We start from the raw sequence: 22,876 nt of genomic DNA on the forward strand, positions 1-22,876 counted from the left end.
TATATCACTTAATGAAGCGGTTTCAACCTTCGGGTCCCCGTGGGGGTTAGAAGTTTGATCACGTTCAACTCATTTTTCCTTCGCCAAACGCCTTGCTTCTTTTTCGATTTCTGGGTTGTAAATCAAATCACCTGTACGCTGAGATCTGTGCATAGAGAAACAAATTGATTAAAAATAAACCAATCCCCGACAACGGCGCCAAATTTTGGTGGTTGTCGAGGCCAACAAAATTAATACCCTAAATATTACACACTAAAATAGTGTATAGTGGTAAAGGGATCGTATCCACGGACACTGGTTCAATTTATAACTCTATGAAAAATCTCTGTAAAAATACTTTTAAAATAACAATAAAAAAAAAGTAAAATGGGAGGGTGTTTAGTTCTTTCGATTGTTTGACAAAAATTAAAACTAGCTAGAATGAAAATATGACAAGTAAACAAGTAGAAGATTGAATTAAATGCAAAGAAGTGGAATTGGTTGATTTTGGGGGATGATATGATTGACTTATCATTAGACTTAATGAAATAGCATTTGTGAATTGGTTTAACTTGGCTATAGCAATTCATAAGCACAAATTGCCTCAACTCTTCTTAGATATTAAAATGGTTATAGGAGCTCTTAACACATTTCCTTAATTGAAGTCACAAAATCAATGAAGCATAAAATCTTGTGAAAATCAATTAGCTTTAAGTTGTAAGAGTTACCAAGTCCAAAAGATAATCAAATGCTTACATTATCATTATGGAGGAAACATTTCCATGGTCTAAATGAAATGAAAACAAACATATAAACCATTTGTTGCTTACTAATTTGAAGGTCTATTTCTTAACCAAGAAATTAATCAACAATAACAAGCATTCATTCATCCAAGCTCATGATCAAAGATAAATAAACACAACAAGATGTTTAACTAGAAAACATTCCCATAAACATCAAACACAAATGTAATGATAAGTCTTCAAAGCAAATAATCATCCATGGGTTAAACCCTAATCAACCAAATGAAAATTTAGCCAATCATGGCCAAAGTAAAAGAAAAACAATATAGTTTAGTGGTATCAAACATTGTCTTAGATGTAAGATGAAAGGAAATTACACTAATCTTCCAAAAATTCTTCAAATCTTCCAAAACTCTTTGAGAGAATATGGTGTGTGTTCTTCAAGTCCTCCTCCTCAAAAAATGGCTCCAATCTCCAGCAAAAGGGGGTTGATTTCCGGATTCAAAAAGGTGCCAAAAGTCACCCACCAAACTTCCACAAATAGAGTAAACAAGTCTCAGCTCAGGGCAATTCACGCGGACCGCGTATGATTTCACGCGGATCGCGTGGGTCACGCTGAATGTAAGACTTGGGCCATTAATCATGCATTTTAGCCCAATCTTCACTTCTTCAACTTCAGCCCACAATCATAACTCTTTAGGACCCATTTGTCATTCCCAAGCCTTCTAATGATTGACCCAATACTCCTTCAATTTTCTTGTAGCTCGATTCCACATCGCCTCATCATCATCCTTGCCCAAAAATTAAATCCAAATTGATTTCTTCTTTTACGCAAGCACCAAGCCCAATCGCACCACTTCAAGTCCACAAGAAAATCACATGCCTCCATAAGTCCTGCATCCTTCTAAGCCTCCAATAACAAATAGTATTCGGTAAATCCTGCAATTAAGCTCAAAAGACTAGAAAGCACCCGGTAAAGGAGAAAAATGACAAAAAGAGAAAATATGCATGAAGATTGACTAAAATGAGATGGTTTTAACTAAAAATAAATTATGAAAAGAAGTAATAAAAACGAAACTATCATAGGCCATTAGGTGTCCATATATGGTTGATATAGGCATAGATAGTAAATGTATGCTTACATTATTGGTGAGTTGGGACCGTATGATTGGGATGGACATGTAGGGCTAGGCCCTTATGGTTGGGTTGGACTCGTTGGGTTAGGCCTATATAACTGAAACATGCTTGTTGGATAGGCCCATTAATTATATGGTATGATGTATTTTGGGAAACTCACTAAGACTTATGCTTATGGTTTTACGTTTAAATGTCTTAGGTGCTTCTAGCAGCAAATGGAAGGGGGTAGCCTAATTACATCTCATCCATCTAAGATTTCCATATTTTATGATTTCCATGTTTATTACTCTGATATTGGTTTTTGGGATTTCAAACTCGTACTTTTGTTATCCTTTGATATTTGAATGAAAATGGAATGGTTTTAATATTATTAAAATGGAATAAAAAAATTTCTATGTTTTAGGGATGTTACATGAAAGATAAACCCTAGGAGTTAGCGACTATATATAGGGATCAAGGTCCAAGATTAGGTTTTAGGCTGATTAAGGCCACACGTCATGACGAATACATGGTCGCATCGTGACTTAATGGCACGTCACGTGCCGTGATCACCAAGTTGACGCATCGTGATCCTCCTAAAAACCTTCAAAACCCAACTTTAATAGAAATCAAATTGACAATTAACTTTCTGCAGAACAAGCGTTACATGCACCCTTTGTCATTTTTAACTTTTTCTTATTTGTAGCAAGAACATACTCATTATCAATTCCATGACCAAATCGACCAACAATATTTGGATTAAATGGACATTCTTTGATTAGCCTCCATAAATCTTCATAAAGACTGGTTAAATAATCCTTTATCTAATCATCCCGTTTATCGTAATGATCATAAAGTAACATCAAATTTTTTGTATAAGAACTAAGAAGATTAGCATAGTTAATCATCATAGAAGTGTTAAAATTTAGAATTGAATCAAGAAAACATGATCTATAAACTTCAAACAACTTGAAAGAACTACATTTCAAAAGCATAAATCAGATATGAGAACAAATTCAAACATGTAATGAAATATGAATAAAATTCTTCAAATAGATGAAACAAATCTTACTATGATACCACTTGATGGGTGTTGGATTTAAGAATAGTTATAAAATCAATGAGAAAGTGTGAACACTACAGTTCATTACCCTCCTGGGTAATTATCTTTGTCACATATACGACATGCAAGCTATAACTTACGACAACCGATTATAATGGTCATATGTGAACACTTCCAATAAGTTTGTTATCTACGTGTATACAAAAAAAAAGTTACCTAAAGGTAAACATTTCCAATAAGTTTATTAACCTAACAAGTCAATTTCTCTAAAAATAACTCTCTAATTGATTTAGGTTGGCTCTGAACAATTCTTTTTGTGAAAATTTCTCCATTTGTCCTCCTATCCTAAACCACTTTGTCTTTTCTTTACCCATAGTAGTAACCAACGCCACAAAATTTGTCATCATCGTCATCTTCTAATTCATTTCGTGATTCATCTCATCTTAAGTTAGTTTCCATATTTTTTTTCGTATTGTGATTATTTGGGTACTGCTTCAAAATTTTTGGAACTGCAATTATTTAATTTAATATTTGGTATTGTAATTATTTAGCTACTATATTTATATCTAGTTAAATTTGTGAAGTTGTTTTTGTTAAAGTGATGAAATTGTATTAGATATTATGTACAGATAGTTAATGGCGATGTATTGAAGTTATTACGTATATAAACGAACCGAACGAACACAAACAATTAAACGAACAAAAGTTTATGTTTGTATTCTTTCATTAATAAATTCAATTTGTTTATGTTCATTTGTTTAACTGGTGAATACAAATGGATTTAACGAGCATAAATCAACATTAAAGAACATAAACAAATGAATACAAATGGATTTAAATGAGCATAAAACCTATAGATATAAACTTAAACGTACAAACACATACAAACATATATATATATATATATATATATATATATATATATATATATATATATATATATATATATAAAATAAAGGGATGAAGATAAACAAAAATAAATGAATGCTTATGAATTTAATGAACGAACAAAAGCATTTTCCGTGTCCCTTCATTTAACTAAACGAGATATTTTATTCATGTTTGTTTGTTTATTAAATAAACGAATATAAACTAACTTCTCATCGAACTGTTCATGAACAATTGGCTGAATGTTCTGTTTTTTTACAACCTAAAAGTATGAACCTTTCATTCGGATCTTTATAGATAAATAAACTTTTTGTTAAATTGATGAAATTATTTTTGTTAAATTTGTGAAGTTGTTTCAGTTAAATCGGTGAATTTGAGAAGTTGTTTTAATTAAACCGGTGGAATTGTTTCATTTATAATTGTTAAAATCGTCATTTGACTGAAACTGTTAATTTCAATAAACCACAAAAACAATTTCTATAGTTTTGTCTTTTTTTAATGTATAGAAACGTACCACTATTCTTGTCTTTGAAAGCACAAACTTCTTTTGGTTGGGGAATATGTGTTGAAAACACAAAGTTCTTTTGTTTGTGGCAAGGAAACCCGATTCCATTGTTGTATTGTCATCACATCTATCTATTACCATTTATAACTATGATTTCGGATAAAAACTCTGTTCTGATCTTTACAAAATTCTCTAACTTTAACAAAGTAAAAGACAATATTGTGTTGCACATTTTTATATAATACTTTTTAGTCATTAAAGTAAGAAACCGTGGAATCAAACAAAAAGAAATAAAGCATCATCAAAGTTTAAAGATAAATAATTTGAATGCAGAAACCATGGGTAGTGGGCCCCATCCATCAATCATACCCTCCACTTTAAATTATTAATTTCCTATTCTTCCTTTCTCTATAAAACTTTCCCACAATTCATCCCCCATTTCCTACTCTCTCTCTCTCTCTCTCTCTCTCTCTCTCTCTCTCATAATAATTCACACACACAGTCCTGTGATTCCAGTATACGATCATGTCAGGCAAGAAGACAAGGCCGCTGATCGGGAAGTTGTTAACCGCCGGCAACCGCTCCGGCTTTATGGAAGCCGGTAGCAGTCCAAGAACTCCCTTGGACTTCAAAATTCTGTCACCCAGAGGAATCGTGACTTGTGATGTGGGTGGGATCGGACTTGGTATAGTCGCCGCCCTCGAGAAATCCGGTGACGATATCCAGTCGACTTCCCGGTGCATCTCGATTCCGGTAACTCAACCCCCAAAGTTCGATGTCGATGACGAAAGCTTGGAAGAAGAGTACACCATAGTAACTCGTCACATGCCAAACAATTCATATACAAAAGTCTACGATGGTGGATTCGTATACGAAGGATACGTTAGAAGAAACAGCGGGATGAAAGAAGAAGGTTGCTCCCTCTTCGACATATCTCCGGCGAGGGTACTTGATGTAAAAGGACACCCAGAACCTGACTTTCTGAGTTTTTGTCATCTGTGCAAGAAAAAACTCCATGGGAAAGACATTTATATGTACAGGTAAAAGAAAAAAGATCTAAATCTTTGTTTTTTGTTGATGTTTTGTTGTGACTTGTGACTTGTGAAGTTTTGAATAGCTAAACTGACATGAGATATTATATGTTTCAGGGGAGAGAAAGCGTTTTGTAGTATCGAGTGTAGATGCAGGGAGATTGGTATGGAAGAAATGAGAGAGAAACGTTGTGGAACTGAAGCGGTTTCAAGCTCTCCTTGCGGCGGTGATCATGTTCATGGCCGGATATTTTCCACCGGAATCTTCGCAATTTAACCAAACTCTTTTCTTCTTCCACAATTTTGTTAGATTGTAATCGGTAATTAACCACCTGAAAGCTCTCAATTTGAGCATTTCATTTGCAAAAAATACGAACTTTACAAGATTCCATCATACACAAGAACGAAGAGCTGCTAGCTAGCTACATATAATATCATACACCTATATGGCCATATCATGAAAGAATTTAAGAATTTAAACAAACAATATACAAACAAAAGGCAACGAACTTCAAATCATGATAAGGTTTGTTTGTTACTCGTAGTACAAAGGCGGTTGTGCACCGGCAACACCAGAGTAACCACCGTATACACCGCCTGTTGACTCCGAAATGAAACAAAACCAAATCGCTCCATCTTCTGATTGGAGATAACTCTTGCATCATTTGAGATAAAAAATCAACTGTAATATCATAGAGCTAAGTGACTTGATCACTCATAATCTCACATTTTAATCAAGAAAAGTGTGGTTAGTGGGTTTGAGAGTGTTACAAGGTGGGGTAACTAGAGATGGGAATGGAGTTTCCATTTCATTTTAGAAAAAATTTGGAATTAGAAAAATGTAAAAACAATGGTTATTAGTTTCCAAAATTTTCCAACTTTTAAATTTAGAAAAGTAGACAAACTAAACGCGTTTTCAAAATTCTTATTTTTTTTGGAAAAGTTTTTTTGGAAAACGACCTATTTTTCCACAACTAAACGCAACCTTAGTTTTCCAAAAATTTTCTACTTCTTTGTAATTTTAGAAAACTTTCATTTTCGGTGAAAATTTTAGAAAAATAGACGAACTAAACCTGTTTTTAAAATTCTTATTTTTTGGAAAAAATTTCCGGAAAACAACCTATTTTTCCGCAACTAAACGCAACCTAAGGTATGTGGTATTTGCATTTTTGTCATTTCCTTATTAGGACTTTAATTTGTTAACCTATGTGATTTTGTAAATTAAGAGAATTAATGTTTTGGGTTAAAAGTTCGATTTAATCATTCTTATGTGGCCTAAGTGTGAATAGGAGGACTTTCTTTGAAGCTTAAACTCGGAGTTTTGTCTATCCTCATTTCTTCATAGTGTTATTAAGTGATAGAGAGAAAATTTTATAAATTTAGCAAGAAATTGATATTTGAGCTTGGAGGGTTGATGCTTGTGTTGTTTGATCACCATTTTATTGAGACAAATCAAGGTAGGTAACCATTTCATCCATTTGAACTGATTGGGATTTTTTTTGTAATCAAAATAGGATCATACCATTTAGATTCTTAAATCAACGGGATTTGATGTATTAAATAGACGTTATGAGCATTAGAACAACTTTTCTTATGTTGTAAGTTATCCCCAATCAAAAGGAATCATCGAAATGAGTTCCCATGTGAGCATTTCATAAAAAGACCCTTCAGTACCATCCATACGATCATACAAAAATCCATCAAGACAAAGACTATATGCCATGAGGTATGATCATATCATATAGACGTATAACACATATGGTTTAGAAAGCAAATTTTGATGGATCATAGGTACGTGATGGTTTTTAGTAATCTATTTTTGGACTGTTCTTAAAACCGTATTTTGAAATCTTTGATTGTAGGGTTTTGTAAGTCGTGTACTCTATTGTTCTGATAGGCAACCAAGAAACATTCTAATAAGATAGAAAAGTTCATCCATAAGTTACCAAACTGAGTACTAGGTATTCTAATTATATGTCCCTCTATGATATCTTATTTTCTTTGATATGTGCCTCATAATGATATATTGTGTGTTACTTGTTACTATATGTACTATTTGTACATCTTATTAGTAATTTGATTTAAAATGGGGTCGTTTATCATTTTGTAAAAGATACTATATGCTGCATAAATCACGATAGTGTACATTCATCTATCTTATTGAGGAATGGGTGATGAAATTAGTGTGGTACAAACACCTACAGATTGCTTAAAATTCCAATTATACATAGGTAATGTCGTAATGACATTCTAGAAGGCCTTCACATGCATACTATTTTGACATATGCTTGAATGGGAATCAAGAGAATCAATGCGGACTTGAAGAAGATAAAATAGTTACATTTTGAGATTTTTATGTTTTGTGCTAGAAATAGCTAGACAACTATTATGTTATGACTTATGACTTGTCTATTCATGATTTGAAATCTTCTCTTTTATATTACATGTGTTTTCTAATACATTATCTTTGTTTAGCCATTTGAAACATCCATATATCTAACCGATGTGTGATTCATTATGCTTAACAGTTACATTTTAAGATGTTATGTTTTGTGCTAGAAACAGCTATACAATTTATTACGTTATTGTGGGCTAATTTGTACATTCGAGCTTTCTTTTTGTCTACAACTTATTGACAAAGTTTGCTAAGAATTTCCATGTCTTTTACATCCTTGTGATGCTTCTCAGTTGCCCAAAATGATGATCAAATACAACCGGAAAGAACACAAACAATCATAATTGATGATGATGATGATGATGATGATGGGAGAACAAAGAGCTACATATACCATCATACACCCATCCTAAAAGATGGGAAAACAAGCATACATAATCAAATTTTTTTTTAGAAATTATAACAAACAATAAACAGCAAAGAAAAATCATCCTAAATTTTCTTGACACCTTATTTTATTACTGGTAGTACAAAGGCGGCGGCGGTTGTGCAGCAACACCAGAGTAACCACCATCATACACCGCCTGACTAGCCACCATCCCCATCCGTTGGTGGTGCATCAGACCCATTTTACTCAGAGCCACCTGTCTTTCATAGGCAGCAAGCTCCCCCGCTGAATAACCGCCAACATTTGCCGCCACTGGTGGCGGCAATGGGGTGGAGCTTGTTCCTGGTGGCGTAGGTTTGCTCCCCCATGAACACTTCAATTAAGTAACACCACATATCAATACCATTATATTTAATATTTGTTACATCACTTGTGATGTTATATACTTGTATTATCAAATTATAAATTAAATTGAGATTAATTTTTTTTTAAAAAAATTCTAATTTTTTAATACCTTGAGTGGTTTCCCAAACAAAAGCTTGGCATTTCCAAATTGAATAGCTCGAGCTGCTTCACCATGAGAGCTATATCTTATAAAACCAAATCCTTTGTCTCTTTGAATCCTTACATCTTCAATAACTCCAGCTCCAAGTCCATGAAAATGTCGATGAAGATCAACTGATGTAACCTAATAAAAAAATATTATTTTCTTCATTTAAATTTCAACAACACTCTGAAAAAAAAAACACTTAAATTCATTAAATGGAAAAACAAATAATAATTATAATAATAATAAACCTCAGGAGCAAGATTCCCAACATAAACAGTTGTATATTGAGGATTGTTCCCTGGAGCATCTTCACTACTACTCTTTTCTTGACCATCATCTACACAACAATTTACCATGATTCATTAATTCTCCACATGATTTCTATTGTCTATAAAGGGTATTTTAGACATTTCACTAAACCTGATGTTCCATTTGTCAATTCAACAATACTTTTGGAATCTGAACTTTGTTTATCGTCTCCTCCTGCACCCTTTGCTGCCCAATTGCAGCGAATTTGTCTGCTTCCAAGCCACTTTCCATTCATATCATTGATTGCTGTTTGAGCCTCCTGTTAGATGAATAAAAAGTTAAATAAATAATTTGTTTAGAATTTATTGTCGAAATATTCTTTGATCTTTACCTGTTGACTACGAAATGAAACAAACCCAAATCCCCTGGATCGACCCGTTTTCTGATCCCACATAACTCTTGCATCACTTGAGATAAAAAAGAAAAAAACAAATATTATACAAATAAATAAATTTATCATTATTTAATGGAGTAAAATAATGGGAAGTGAGAGAAATTAGGGCTTACGAACAAGTGGAGTATACAGAGAATGAAGCAAACAATGTAGCATCAGTTATTTCAGGGCTAAGGTCACCTACAAATATGTTAAAATGACCTGAAAAAAAAAGTAATTAGCATTTTATGAATTAATTTTTGTATTGAATTGAAGAAAACAGTAAAAAAAAAAAACCTGATGTATCTTCTCTTTGACTACTGGCATATGCCCAATTGACTTTGATTGGTTGACCAAACCTAAAAAATAACATGAAGTTAAGATACAATTTTCAATGAGTGAAAAATTGAAAATTTATGGAAACGAAAAATTAGACATTTTTAAAGATTTATATTTATACAACTATACTTACACATGTCTTCCATTTAGAGTGACAATAGCAAGAGCAGCACAACGTCGGTCAAAGTAGTCAACAAAACCATAAGATGACTACAAATAATAAGAGATGAGTGAAATATTAATATTAATAAGTAATAACATGCATTAATTTTTAACAAATGAAAATTATAAAACCTTTTCTTTTCGAATAAGTTTACAGCTTTCCAAAGCACCAGTGCTTGTAAAAATCTCTTGGAGTAGTAATTCTGTAACCTGTGGGTGGATGTTTCCCACATACCTATGACATTAATTGAACACCATAAATAAATAAACACACTCAAAATTGAAAAGATGAAGAAATAGAAGAGTTAAGAACATTGAAAGACACTCACACACTGCGACATGTGGTTGGGTCAAATCCAGGAGGCAAATTTCCACTCAAGATAGGCTCTATCTGCAGATGTAATGTATTAAAAATGGTGAAGGAAAAGGGTTTATGAATCATAAGATATGGAGAAAATAAGCATTAAAATGAAAAGAAGGAACTTTAAAGGAAAACAATTCATATGATATTCACATTAAAAGCTATTGAAGACACTAGAAAACCCAAATAGGAAAAAGGTCAAAATCGTTGCAGATTATGAAAAGTCATCATACTCAACCTAGTGTTTTCTAATCGATGAATTGAAACGGATAATGATTAGGTTTGAATTAATGCTGTGTTAGTTTTCTGATCTGCAAGTGATGAAATTTTTGGGCGATCGCATCAGCGGGTGATTATGTAAAACCGAATTAGCTCCAACAAGGTAACTTTTAAGTATAGAACAATTACTCGAAGCTTACATAAAACTAAGTAACAACGACCTAGCAACTTGATTTCATTAAAAGCCATAACATTCTTGATAAAGAAAGAAAGGAACAGAAGCATTTAAGGATGAAAATGTATGAAAATGAAACTAATTTTACCTGGGGAGAGGCTAAGAGGCCTGGGTGATAAAGGGATTGCTGCATCAATGCTTGGTGTTGCCTTATCCTCGGATGATGCTGCATCTTCCGATACAAAATATATACGATAGGAAGAGAATCTAGGGTTTTGGTTGAACAAAAAAAAGGGAAAAGAAAAAAAAAGAAAAAAGAAAAGAAAAAAAAAAGAAAGGAAAAAAAAAACCTCGAAGGAGAGGAGAGAGTGACCTAGAAGATGATCCAGTCGAAATAAGAGAGTAGAGATTATTGTTTTTATTTTTTTATTTATTTATTATGTTTTGGTTTGTTTTGTTTTTAATTTTTATTTCTTTTTTATAAATATATAAATTGACTGCCGCCTACATGGGCTCTGCTGTGTATCCACCGTTGGATTGAAAATTGGCAGACATGGCAGAGAATAATAGGGATCCGGATTGCTGTAAGTCGGGTCATATATAGTAAATGCTATTGGGCGAATTTGAAATTTTACCCAAATCGTTTTGCAAACATAAATACTAGAGAAAAGTAAAAAATCGTCTTTGTGATAAAGGGATTGCTGCATCAAATGAAATTAAGTTTAAAAACAGAAAAATATTATAGAAAAATGTCAAAGCTATTATTTAATTATATTTTAAATTCATTTTTATATTGTTATTTTTGTAAATGTTTTAACAAAGTAAATTGTTATTCTCGTGGGTCTATATTGCTACTCAGTTACCATCTGAATTATATAATAAGACCAAAATAAAACAAAACAATAATTCATCATAAAATAATTGATTTATAATGTTTTATGTATAATAAGAAATGCGTTATAACTTACAATTGTCTTTCTCATCGTTTGATTCGGTTATAGAATTGTCAGAAGCATCGACTTCGTATTAGCACAAATAGTCTAAATGTAAAAGTCAAAAAAAACAATTGTAAAATAATTACATAAGTTAAAGACAAAATTAGATAAATGGTCCTTGTGGTTGACAAGTTGACCATCTCTTGTCTTTGTGACAAATTTTATGCATAGATGGTCCATATGGTTTCAAAATCTTACAAAGACAATCATTTTGGCTAATGTTAAAATTTTCAGTTAAGTCCCTTGTGAAATGACATACTTGTCCTTCCTCTCATAGGGACCATTTATATAATTTGCTACAGTCATTCGGACCATTTATGTAACTTTGTCTATTATTTAATTTATTTATATTTCTATGATTTAGAATTTTTTTTTTACATTTTGTTTGAATATATTCTTAATGTTTTTTTTTTTACATTTTTTCTGCTTACATTTTTTGATATTTTGTTCATATAATTTTTTTTATGTTTTGTTTGAATGCATTTATTGATATTTCTTTTGACTTTTTGTTTGGGTAATTTCTTTTAATTTTTTTGATGCTTTTTCAAATATAATTTTTAATGTTTTTATTAAATTTTTTTGTTTTATATTTGTTAAAGATTTCATGGTCACTATAATCATAATTCGTAACTTAATTCACTTAGAATCATATTTTCTTTCTTTTTGTTATTTTAATATAGATAATGTTATATAATTATTATTTTTTAATTCAAATATATAACTATATAACACATATAAGGTTGTATAATTATTATTTTTGTAAATATTTTTATAAATATTTAAAAGAAAATAAAAAAAAAAAAAAAAAAAAAAAAAAACTTTGTTAAATGTTAATATAATTAATATAGATAGGCTAATCGGAACATATAGGTTAACTAGAATCCAAAACCAATGTCAAGTTATACATAGGCTAATCAAAATTTATATAACTTGAAAACAAAAAAATGTCTAGAAGATTTAAATAACTCAAAAATACTAAAGTTAAGTCTAATGCAAAATGACATGGTCGCTCTCGTCAAGACTACGAGACAGTCTTATGTTAACCTATATGTACCTAATGTTAGGGTCAACATCCTCAATCCTATCTAGGATCACAAATCTCAAAGATATCTAAGGATCCTTAAATTATCCAAGATCCCGTATTTTAAAGGACTCTCAGGATCCTGAACATACATCAAGATCCTAAACATCTCCATTATTATCTCCTAATAAGTTTAACGAGTATATTTCTTGTTTATTTTTCACATGTGCAAAAATGGTCAACATAAGACTCATTCACAATGAAGAATCACTTCAACCAAACTTAAAACCCGAGAATACCAAGTCAAAGCATGTTGCAAATACCAATTCAACATGATCCCGAAAATATCGAACTTTTAGTTACATAACCTAAACTATATAGACACTTGTAACATGCATACAACGACACAATTAGCTGCCATTTTAGACACCTTGAGCTACTAAAACACTTGTACTCGTTTCTTCATCATTTTTATGTAATTTATTCTTCAATCTATTAAATCAAACAAAGCAGGTGATCATTATCACCTCCCAAAGTTTTATGTCGAAGATCCTATCAAGAATCAATGGCTTTCCTTGTAAACCACTTGTGCAATTATGTTCTAATTTCATTAATTACTTTAACTACAACATCACAGTCTCTCATTCACTTTGGTTGGTATTCATTTGATCGATTTTTGACCAAAACGCATAATTTATATTAATCATATTCACATTTAACAAAAAAAATTACATTTCTTTACAAAAAAAATGTTTATGAAAAGCTTTAGAAAAAAATCCTTATCTTAATAAAAGAGTTCTTTTTATTCCACGTGTCATCTCACCAGTATATTTCATTTAAAGTTAAATGACATAACTACCCTTTGGTTGTTTGAAATAAGCTCAGTTATTCCCGTTTTTAAGTAACTAATAAAGGAAAAAATTGATAAGAATCCCAAAAATCCCGGTGGTTTCATTGAAAAAGAACATATCATTTCATGTAGGAACAAGAACGATAAAGAAGATGAAAGGTCGTCGATTCCTTAGGAGCTAAAGAGATCTCGATAATCTCTTTAATTAAAGTGTATTCAGGGACAAACTTATTCATTTTCTTTAAATCCCATTTGAAATCGATGTTGCAGCAAGATATCAGCACAAAATCTTCACTACGTTGGATCTCCATCACCATCCTCCACCACGGACACCTCCATCGCTACATCTCCATCTCTCTTTCTTTCACTCCTTACACTCTTAAAGCCCTAAACAGTTTAAAACATTTCAAGTTTCCTACTCGAACAAGCATAACACACCCTTACTGCCCCTTCTCTTACCCGCTTCTATGTAATTGACTTGATAAGAAACTACAAATCAGGGCCATTGTTTTGATTTTGAATTCTAATTTTAGAAAATGATAGTTTTTGAATTTAGTTGAACTGATTAGACAAATCACGGAATGCTACAACCGAAATCTATACCGACAAAAGCAAAAGGTGGGCCTTGGCCCACCCTAGAAAAATTCAAGTTTATATATATATATATATATATATATATATATATATATATATATATATATATCTTAAATAAAAAGAATTAATTCATCACATTCAAAACTTTAGATCTCATATCTCGTTTATATTTTGTAAATTATTTGGCTTACCCTAATTTAAAACTTTAAATTTATGTCTCGTTCATAAAATGTAAAATATTTGGCATACCCTAAAATAAAATCCTGGCTACGCCACTAGTTTTACCGTTCAGTATGATATTCGAACTTGAATTTTAAACAGTAGAGCAGTATCAAAGCCTTTGCAGCTGATTATTTTGCTTCCATCGCCTTTGCCTCAAGAGTATAAGGGTAAGAATTATGCGATTGGTTTAATTTTTAGTAAAAAAATCCCAAATTAACACGAACTGAACTATCTTCAACTATCTGAGAGTTTGTTTTGCTTATCATTTTTTTCTACAATTGGTGTATTTGAATTGAATCACAAAGGTTACTACAGAAGAGTTAATAAGAATGATGCTAAAAGTTAGGCTTAACATGCTGAAGTAAAGTGCCCATAAAGTGTTCGTAGAAATGCTCAGGAGAATGTAATATTTTGAATTTTGTTGCTTTTCTCAAGCAATAATCAAATAATTTTGCACATGATCCACTATCTCTGTTTTTCTTACACATTACACATGGATGGAGTATATCATCCCCTGAACCTCTTTATATGGTAGAGTTATCTTGTAAAGAATTAAAATACATAGAGTTAGAAAAATTTGAAATCTTGGTTAGTACATGGAATGTTGTAGAAATGAGAGCAACACATGAGTTGTTTATATCATGGATGGGTTCTACAAAATGTTGACTTTGTTGTTGTTGGGTTGCACGGGGTTGAAATGGGCGTTGGGTTTCTTTCGATGTTTGCTGCTAGAGAAATTGTAAGATACCTTTTAACCTTTTCATATCCATTAATATTCTTGATCAATATGAGTGGATTCTATCTTAATTTTTAGTTCCTTTGCAATTAGATGCAGGTGGGTCTTGAGTGGGAAGCTTTGTGAGATGGTGGTTTTGGGGAAAAAATGGTCAAATCAAGTGTCTTGTGTTTTTGGCAAAATGGTGTTATGAGGTGTTGCATTTGCTATTGATTTGGTTCAGCAATTTTTATATATTATATTGGTCATATGCAGGTTACATTTAATACTCCTTACATGCAACTATGTATTATGTGATTAACTTTACCACAAATAGTACTTAGCATCTTTAATACCAAGTTATAGCAATGCAGTTAAAATACAAAACAATTTTTACTATTAGAATTGGTTTTACTTGTCAACCAGTTTATCTAAATCTATGATTAATGATTACACTTTTTAAAGTTTTAAAGTTGTTTTATTTTGTTAACCCGTGTAGTACACGGGTGATAACCCTAGTATTAATTATACAACCTTATATGTGTTATATAGTTATATATGAATTATAAAATAATATTTATAAAACCTTACCTATATTAAAAGAACCCAAAAAAATATGATTGTAAGTGAATTAAGTTAGGAATCATGATTACGGTGACCATGAGAAAAAAAAACATTAAAAAATATTCGAACAAAAAGTTAAAAAGAAAAATGAGTAAATTATTCAAACAAAAAGTCAAAACAAATATTAATAACTGTGTTCGATCAAAATGTCAAAAATATTAGAAAAAATTATACGAACAAAATATCAAAAAATGTAAGCGAAAAAATATACTCTTTCCGTCCCAAATTGATAGTCCACTTTTAACTTTTGAAGTCTTTTTTTTCAACTTTGACCTTAAATATCTTTATTTGTGTTATATATTACTTGATAAAACTTATAGCAATGAAAAAACATTTAAAATACAATTCATTCATATATTTTGCACCAAATATTATCTATCAAAAACAAAAATATTTAAGGTCAAAGTTTAAGGAAAAAGACTTCAAAAATCAAAAGTGGACTATCAATTTGGGACGGAGATAGTATAAAAAAAACATTAAAGAATATATTTAAACAAAATGTCAAAAAATCTAAATCATATAAATATAAATAAATTAAATAATAATAATAAATAATAAACGAAGTTACACAAATGGTTCTTGTGGCTAAAACAAAGTACATAAATGGTCCCTATTACATGAAGGGAAAGTGTGTCATTTCGCAAGGGATTTAACTAAAAAAATAACACCGCTATCCAAAAGGACTTTCATTACAAGATTTTGAAACCACAGGGACCATCTATGATCAAAATTTGTTATAAGCATCATAGTTGGTCAATTGTGTCAACCACAATGACCACTTATGTAATTTTGTCTAAGTTAAACTATATGTTATAACTTACATTAGTATATTCCTCATGTTTTACCTTAGATATTTATGCATCGATAGGATCACCTTTGATATTACAACGACCATCATAGTTGGAAACATAAAATGTGAACAAGAAACATAACAAATAAACATAATTTAGCAAAATATGCAACAATAAAAACTGAATGAAAAAAAACATGCCAGTTATTCAAATTAACATTATTTACCTTAGAACTGGACTTGTTAGAAACATCAACTTCATGATTAACATAAACAACCTAATATTATTATAACTAAAAGACATAAAGAAACATAAGATATAAAGAATATAATTTATAATTTAAAATTTATGATAGAAAAGTCAATAATTGTTACCTTTGATGTTGGTAATTTAGGCGACAATGATTCGACAACATTTGTTTAAAGGGGACAAATAACCTCATTTGTTTAAAGGGGAGAAATAACCTCTGTTGTAGGTATTATATTTTCTTGGTTTGGCATACTAATACTATCACCAAAGTATTTACTTTCAATGAAACGACACAGGTATTGTGGTGTCAAATGTAATTATCAATCTTAATTGAAAAAACAATCCTTAGACTACATAGACTTTTAAATGGTTTATTACTAATGGTTGATTGTATTGTGTTAATCGCGCTACGATGGCTGGTTTCTTTTTCGCAATGTCAGCCAATTTCTTTTTGTCGAATAAATTTATTTCTATGAATAATTTCTTTTGGAAAATGTTATTTCTAAAATAACACACATTGCATTGACAATATCATTTACTGTCATCTAGTTCTATTTTTGGTATGTGTTAACTCTAATGATTGACGTAGAGAGTGAACTAAAAGAAGGATGGGGCCTCCAGTTGTTCGATTTCATGAAGACTATCACTTTGAAGACTATAACTTTTATTATTTTTAATCTGACGCTTATGCTTTTATGGTATTCGTAGCTCCAACTATGCTTCTTTTCATGTATTTCTTAGTCAAACTATGTTGGTATATGTATTACAAGTATTTTCTAGGTTTATGATGGTATATATATTGCAAATATTTTCTTGAAGGGATGATTTAAAGACTAAAATTCCTATTATTTTAGTTTCGACGCTTGTGTTTTTATGTAATTCGGGAATTAGCATCGGATTCTTCGTTGCAGATCCTAGAATATTGGCATAATTCATCATTGTGTTCACATTGAGATTTGCCATTTGATTTGATTTGATGAAAAGAGAAACTACTAGAAGATAATTCAGATGATTATCAAATAGATCGATAGAAACAATAGCATAATCAATTAATCACTTATTGATTAAGTGAAGAATTTCATTTTCAAATTGCGGAACAATGAACCGGAATGAGCGATTCAAAAAGTTGAAAAACACTACAAAGATTCTTCAATCAATGAAGTGAATCCCGCTATGATACCAATTGAAGAGTGTTAAAAACAATGTTTGAATCAATCGAAGATCTAAAATCAATAAAGAACACCAAGATCTAAATATGATATGTTTAGCTCCGATTAAGTTTGAATGAGTACAAAGGGTTTTTTAGTACAAAGAGTAAACGGAGAGTATTCCTTTTTTCTGGACCTAAGTGCTTACCCTATTTATAGGGTACATCAGGGATGTGAAATTGAAGTTGTTGTAGGAACAGATATAAGAGATGGAAATCGTACAAAACGTCTTATAAATTGGTGTGGATGCTTTGTACAGGAACCTCACCCAACAGTGCGTGCCATTGGCTTTCTTCCTGAACCTGATCCTGCTGGTTTCCATGATCAGGTAATACCAAATGGAAACACACTTCCCTTTTGATTGTTTATTATAGTTATACACTTTCATTTCTTCTTATTATAATATGAAAATTCACTCAATTATAAGTATAATGTTGTAATAGAATGATTTAGAAGTGAGATGCTATAATAAGCAGATATGAAGCTATATATATATATATATATATATATATATATATATATATATATATAACAGAAAATGGTGGGAAAATAGTGATTGAAAACATATTTGAAAAGTGAATAAGGGGAAACTTGTTAAAAGTTAGGGCTTGATAAGGATAGTTAAAATCACATGTTTTGTAAGGATAGTTAAATTCACGTGTTTTGTAAAAACGTTATTCATCTGGCAACCACCTATTGTTTGCTAAACAGGAGTAAAAATGTTATTCATCTGGCAATTCACATGTTTTGTAAGGATAGGTAAATTTACATGTTTTGAATCATTTAGACTACATGTTTCCCTCTTACATTATTTTTGTTTCATTACTCTATAGGGTGGAGTGATGCTCTGGACCAAGCTACAAAGGAAGGGGAGATAGAGATACATTAATTGTTGTGGCGCCTATTGTTAAAAAAGAAAAGAGCAATAAAGCTTATGATATGGACATGATATCTGAAACAAGAAGGTGCCCCTTAATAGCAATGTAGTATTAGGTTATATAGTTAGAGAAAACCTCTTAATAACAATGTACAATCAGATTCTTTTAATATCAATGTATTACAATTTTTGACATAATGTTATCGGATGAAATTGAATGTTTTGGTATATAATTTTTTCCATATTTTTGTATTATGCGTAAAAGAGTATCGTAAAGGCACGTCGTATGTGCATATTGTAAATGGTTGCTGAAATTTATGACACACGAATGCGTGTCATCTTCATTTATGACAGTGGCTATAATGATACACAATGCGTGTCCTAAATGCGCGTCCTAAGGTTACGACACGCAAATGTGTGTCGTCTTCCTTTATGATAGGTCCTTCCTTGATACGCATTGCGTGTCGTAAACGCGCGTCGTAGATGAGCGTCGTAAATGTGCGTCGTCTATAGACGATGCGCAAAAGTGTGTCGTCTCTCGTTATGACACGACCTTCCTTGACATGCATTTGCGCGTCGTCTGAACGTTTTACGACGCACAATCAGCGTCGTATAAGGCCTTTTTTCTAGTAGTGCTTTTATTTTTCTTTCGTTTATAAGGTTGTAAAGTTTTGCTCATTAAAAATATTAATGTATTTGAAGAGATTTGTGATTTAAATATGAAAAGTTAATATAAATGTTATAATAAATGTTTGTGTTTTATGTTATTAAAAGTTGTAGTGTTTATTTTTCATATTTTTTATTATTTGTGGTATATACATCTTTTTTAATACAAATGTTATAATAGATGTTTTTGTATTTTTATGTTACTAAAAGTTGTAGTTCATATTTTTGTTCATACATTTTGTTACCCGTTATATATAGATTATCATACGTTTGATATATAATTTACACAATTTTAAACGGTTTATAAAATTATCAAATAATTATATATATCACAATGACTTAAAAATTAAAACTATAATCATCATACATATTATAAAGGAAACATTTTTTCTTTCACAACATTCATTTGAAACTCCAAACTTTTTATATTTCCATACAATATACTTAATTTATTAACTTAAATATGTTTTTAGTTGTAAACATAATCATAAATGGAAGAATTTGTGACTTATCAATATGATATACTTAATTTGTTAACCATAATATATAGTTAAATAAAAAACCTACATTAATATATCAAATAAGCTTAAAAATTTAGTATAAAGTTTAAAACCTAAAGTAAAATATCAAATAATTTTTTTAAAAAATTCAATATATATTTTTTAACAGAGTTAAAAGGAAAACATTAAGTATAATAATAATAAAAGAGCCTAAATTGATGAATCAAATTAACTAAAATGTGTTTGAAAACTATATTCTAACAATATATTTTTAACTTGCGCCGAGGAACGCGCGAGAATTCATCTAGTTTAATATATGCTTGTGTGGGTTATGCACTTACTCTCAACTTTTTATGAACTTTTTATGCATATTATTTATTTGTGAAGAGAGTAATTTCGATAAAATGCTATGCCATTCTTTGAATTAAAAATATTTTAGAAAAACATGCACACTTTAGTTAAATTTAAATTTTCAATTGTAACAAAAGAAAATCCTAAAAAAAGATCGGCAGGTTTAAAACTACAAATTTATTGAATATTTTTAAATATAAATAACCTAAACAAGTTTATAATTATATAAATCGTATGTGATTAAATATACAAACATAACTATTGAATTGGAAATACAAAAATGAATATTGTCTAGATAAATTATGTATAATTAAATTCATATAATCACATTTGATTAATACACGAGAATAACTATTGAGTTGGATGGTTATAATTGTTAATCATTGACAAAAAAAAATATTGAATCATAAACATGAAAACGAATATTGTACTCCTAAATCATATTTGATTAAATGCATATAATCACACATAACTAAATAGACGACAATACCTATTGAATCGAAAATTCAACAACAAATTTTATGCACATAAATCATATATGATTAAACCACATATAATTAAAGACACGAGACCAACTATTGAAGTGAAAACACGAGAAAATAAATATTGTCCACATAAATCATATATGATAAAATACAGGTAATCATATGTGATTCTAATCACATATGATTTATATAGACAATATATATTTTTACATTCTCGATTTAATAGTTATTCTCGTGTTTTTTTAATCACATGCGATTATATGTATCTAATCACATATGATTTATATACATACAAGATTCGTTTTTGTGTTCTTGATTCAATAGTTGTTATTTGTCCACATTAATCATATGTGATTAAATACATATAATCACATATGATTAACTCCATGAAAAAAAATTATTGAATAGAAAACACAAAAACGAATATTGTTAATATAAATCATATGTGATTAGATACATCATTCATATAATCACATGTGATTATATAAATAAAAACAATTGTTGAATAAAAAACGGAAAATAAAATGTTTTTCCACATACATCATATGTGATTACATACATATAATCACATACGATTAAATACACGAGACCAACTAATGAATCGAAAACGCGAAAATGAATATTGTTCACATAAATCATATGTGATTAAAACATATAATCAAATGTGATTATGTATGTCTAATCACATATTATTTATGTGGATAAAATGTAATTTTGTTATTCTAGTGTATTTAATCACATGTAATTATATGTATCTAATCATATTTAGAAAAAAACTAATCTTGCCCATATAAATCATATGTGAGTAGATACATATAATCAAATGTCGACAAGTCATTTACATGTTCTCGATTCAATAGTTTGTTCTTATATATTTAATCACATAAGATTATACACATTTAATCACATATGATTTATATTGACAAAATTCATTTTCGTGTTTACGATTTAATAGTTGTTCTCGTGTATTTAATCACTTATGATTTATAAGGACAATATAATTTTCCCGTTTTAGATTCAATAGTTTTTCTTTTTCCCCATTAATCAAATGTGATTAAATATATAATCACGTGTGATTAATACATGAGAAAAATTATTGAATCAAAAATGCAAAAATGAATATTGTCTATATAAATCACATGTGATTAGGTACATATAATCACATGTGACTATATATATCCAATTACATATGATTTATGCGGACAAGATTCAAAATCGTGTTCTCAATTTCATATTTGTTCTTTGTCAACTTTAATCATATGTGATTAAATACACCTAATCACATGTGATTATATGTATCTAATCACATTATGATTTATGTAGACAAGTCATTTACGCGTTCTCGATTCAATAGTTGTTGTCGTATCATTAATCACATATGATTATACACATTTAAGAACATATGATTTATATTGAATCGAAACCGCAAAAGTAAATATTGTCCACATAAATCATATATTATTAAATAAATATAACCACATGTGATTATATGTATCCAATCACGTACGATTTATGTGGACAAGATGCATTATCATATTCTCGATTTAATTATTGTTTTTTTAACTTTAATCATATGAGATTAAATTAATCTAATCACATGTGATTATATGTATCTAATCATATATGATTTATATTGACAAAAAAGAAAATTGTCCATATAAATCATATGTGATTAGATACACATAATCACCTGTGATTATATACACATAATGATGGGTTGTGGTGGTGCGTGGTGATGTTTGGTGGTGGTAGGTTTAGGTGGTGGTGGTGGTTGTGAAGGGTGGTGGGGGTGACATGTGGGGTGGTGGGTTGTGGTAGGGGTAGTGATTATAATGGGTGGTGAGTGATGGTGGCGGGTGGTGGTGATGAGTGCTAACTAATGTTATAATTTTTGTGTAGGTTCTCAGAAAGGAAAGGATCCATCTTGATCATGCTATCTAATTTTCAAGATCAAGGAGGTAAGTACTAACTCTCCTATAATGTAGGCATTACTTGTTTTATGTTATTGTTCACAGATACCCTAATAACATATGATTATGTGTATCTAATCACATATGATTTATGTGGCTAAGATTCTTTTTTCGTGTTCTTGATTCAAAAATTGTTTTTTTTCCACTTTAATCACATGTGAT

The 22,876-nt window shown here is 30.3% G+C and overlaps 2 protein-coding genes across 2 annotated transcripts; one reads left to right on the top strand and one right to left on the bottom strand.

Moving 5' to 3' along the window:
- The first annotated feature begins 4,729 nt into the window (after positions 1-4,729).
- On the top strand, positions 4,730-5,719 carry LOC145054602 (FCS-Like Zinc finger 14-like). The gene is made up of 2 exons (XM_079002833.1): positions 4,730-5,334; positions 5,443-5,719. Exons 1-2 carry the CDS (start codon positions 4,820-4,822, stop codon positions 5,600-5,602), a joined length of 675 nt encoding a protein of 224 aa, XP_078858959.1. The 5' UTR covers positions 4,730-4,819; the 3' UTR covers positions 5,603-5,719.
- Positions 5,720-8,089: 2,370 nt separating this feature from the next.
- On the bottom strand, positions 8,090-10,994 carry LOC145054601 (oligouridylate-binding protein 1-like). The gene is made up of 11 exons (XM_079002830.1): positions 10,745-10,994; positions 10,171-10,232; positions 9,974-10,076; positions 9,813-9,889; positions 9,638-9,699; positions 9,475-9,562; positions 9,299-9,374; positions 9,079-9,226; positions 8,907-8,995; positions 8,623-8,796; positions 8,090-8,481 (listed from the first exon to the last, which is right to left on the bottom strand). The coding sequence occupies exons 1-11, from the start codon at positions 10,826-10,828 to the stop codon at positions 8,239-8,241; spliced, it is 1,206 nt and encodes a 401-aa protein (XP_078858956.1). The 5' UTR covers positions 10,829-10,994; the 3' UTR covers positions 8,090-8,238.
- Positions 10,995-22,876: the final 11,882 nt, after the last annotated feature.

Source organism: Lactuca serriola, chromosome 5, assembly GCF_051521515.1.
Source record: "Lactuca serriola cultivar US96UC23 chromosome 5, Lser_US96UC23_V15, whole genome shotgun sequence".
Classification (NCBI taxonomy): domain Eukaryota; kingdom Viridiplantae; phylum Streptophyta; class Magnoliopsida; order Asterales; family Asteraceae; genus Lactuca; species Lactuca serriola.